A 2,819-nucleotide genomic window follows, 5' to 3' on the forward strand; every position below is an offset into this window, starting at 1 on the left:
TTTGCACCTGTTACCTAAGAAATATGTTAAAAGATCGAAATGTTTCATGTTTCAGGTTAAAGATGAGGATAAAGTAAGTTTCATGTTCTCTTTTATTTGTGATTCATTCCCCTCTGGAAATAACAGGTTCAACTTTGCACCAGTGCAAACTTTGGTCAATCTGGCCCACAGCCAGTTATGAGTTGTGTCAGTCACGTGACTAGGGATAGGTATTCACTCATAGGTGCACTCCAAGTTGTGGCCTCACTTGAAGGATATATTGCAGGGACGTACATGGACATCCTGTAAAAATTATCGCTGGGAAAAGCAGCTCAATAATGGATACCTCTGATATTTACTATGACGGTGGGCGCTTCCAACTGCAGTCACCGGAAGAGTATGACTATAACCCGCCCTCCTGCCGCTACAGCGGTGACACCGAGCAGGTACGGATCCCCATGCCCCCTTGTGCCTCTGTCGAGCACCGGAGCAAGGGAACTTTACTGCCCTACGATCTACCTCCCTGTCAGTACTCGAGGCCTGTTCACACACAGACCCAGGAACAGGAATACCTGACAGGTCAGGGTCGTGTACCGAACGACTACCATCCAGGAGGCAGCCAAGTGGTGGAGGGAGAGTCCCCGGCACAAGTGCCATTCCCCTGGATGAGGAGCTCCAGAGTTCACTCATACCAATCACTCCCAGGTGAGCAGGATACTTTATAGGAGCAACTTTATAACATACATAGTTGTGACGCGATTTTGTCTGACAGGTAAAATAATGAGATGGGAGAAAAGGTTTCACAAGGCCTCAAAACTTGGCCTAACCTGAAATAAACAAGGTTATAGCATTAGCGTGAAAATGCAAACACAGTCTAGATAAATTAACTGAACAACTAACGACACACCTTTTATATGAATGTATCTTTTAATTTAAGGTGGTTATTCCCAGAACGGGGACGAATACAAGCGGAGCCGCACCGCGTATAGCCGGGCTCAGTTATTGGAGCTGGAGAAGGAGTTCCTCTTTAACAAGTATATATCCAGGCCCCGCAGATATGAACTAGCCACCACACTTAAACTGACAGAGAGACACATCAAAATCTGGTTCCAGAACCGGCGGATGAAGTGGAAAAAAGAAGAAACGAAAAAACGAAGCCCCTCTGACCACCATGAACCGGAGTCTTCCAATAAGGATGGATAAAACGTTAGGATAGCAGCATATGACCCTGGGTTTGAAATCCAGATTATTTGTTGCACTTGTCTATAAAATGATAGGCCTATATGTGCTTAAACTTTATAGCCTACGTTAGGCCTATGCTGTGGCTGGAGTGACAGTTTACAATTTGAATTTGCGAGCTATTCAATTCTTTGTCTTGTGCGTATATAGAATGTTGCTAAATTTGCGACTAATTCAATTATTTGTCATGTGCATATCTAACGTTTTGTTAAAAATTGCTCAATTTTAAATGACTGAAAATATCTGGAATTTTAATTAAAATGGATAAGAGCATCCATTTACTTCAGAATGTATTGTCTAATTTATTTTAGATACACAATAGTTGCCATTGTTAAAAGGCCACTGGAAATGATTTAGCTGTTCTCTGCGTTTTAAACGCATGTTATGATAACAGAGCATATATTAATTAGAGGCCTACATGCAGACTATGTATCAATGAATGACAGTGTCGAATCACTGAAAACATACCAATACGATAGAACTAACCAATAATATGATTAAGAAATATCTTACCTTTAGCCTACTTAATATGCAGATTAATTAACAATGCTTATCATGTTCCACATATAGCCTGTGTGATAGTCTATAACTAACACAAGAGGCATTTTGCCAGCAGAATAGTTGGTCTCATAAGTCTAAAAGGCACCTGCAAAGGGTTTATCTTATGGGCGTCACGACCCGTAATTTGTGGACAAATGATTTATGAGTGGTTAAGATATGATTTCGCTTTACAATTGCAGGCCAACGTTTACAAAACTTAAAGATAACAAAATACCTTTTGAAAATGAGGAACAATGCATATGGCAACATGTTCTCTTTCAGGGCAATGTTGGTTACCTAACTCAGAGAAAGTAAAAATAAGAAAAAGGGATGATGCCAAATACCCAGAACTAGAATGACTTTTGCCCCCCAGATTTGAGCAAACAATTAAGTCACTGTGTCATTTCCGCTGGTCGTGCAAATGCAGGTCGCCCGCCCAGCAACACTCATCAACAGACATCAACACAACTGAGCGAGGTGAAGTTAGACCTATAGGCGTCGGATAAATAGCCTACATGGTACTTTTTGCAAAGTCTGTGCTGTTTGTGAAACATCAATGTTGGCTGATATGAACAAGTTATTTGTTGATGTATTGAGGTCCATTAAAGTATATTTTTAGAATAGACTGGGGGTTGTAACTATAAGCCCAAGATTCCTTGTAAATTAATATCAGTTATTCAGATCTCTACAGGTTGTGTACTCTGTCATCTGGACGAACCTTTTAAGCCAAAGAAAGATGTATACACGATATATTTTCATGTTGTTAGAATACTAAGATAAGGACATTTGTGTTTGCATGGGCTGCAGCTTATGCGCACTGTGAAACAAATATATACTTAATTTCAACGTCTAGTTTTGATTTACATTTGGTTGAGTTGTCAACTAACGTCAATTCAACATGAAATCAATAAAAAAAATGTCCCCACGTCATTGGAGTTATATTAAAAGTTGGGTGAAAAAAATACAAAATTCCCTTATGTTGATAATATTTTGCAAATCTAATTAGTTTCCCACGTGTTGTAACATTGATTTCTGTTGTTGAAATGACGTGGCAACAACAA

The 2,819-nt window shown here is 39.7% G+C and overlaps 1 protein-coding gene across 1 annotated transcript; it reads left to right on the top strand.

The window, feature by feature from the left end:
* The first annotated feature begins 245 nt into the window (after window positions 1-245).
* LOC100286705 (pancreatic and duodenal homeobox 1) lies at window positions 246-1,502 on the top strand. Its single transcript, NM_001146646.2, is given in 2 exon segments — window positions 246-684; window positions 917-1,502. Coding segments are annotated over 2 exon segments (633 nt in total). The 5' UTR covers window positions 246-317; the 3' UTR covers window positions 1,183-1,502.
* The last annotated feature ends 1,317 nt before the right edge of the window (window positions 1,503-2,819 follow it).

This window comes from Salmo salar, chromosome ssa10 (assembly GCF_905237065.1).
Source record: "Salmo salar chromosome ssa10, Ssal_v3.1, whole genome shotgun sequence".
In the NCBI taxonomy this organism is placed as follows: domain Eukaryota; kingdom Metazoa; phylum Chordata; class Actinopteri; order Salmoniformes; family Salmonidae; genus Salmo; species Salmo salar.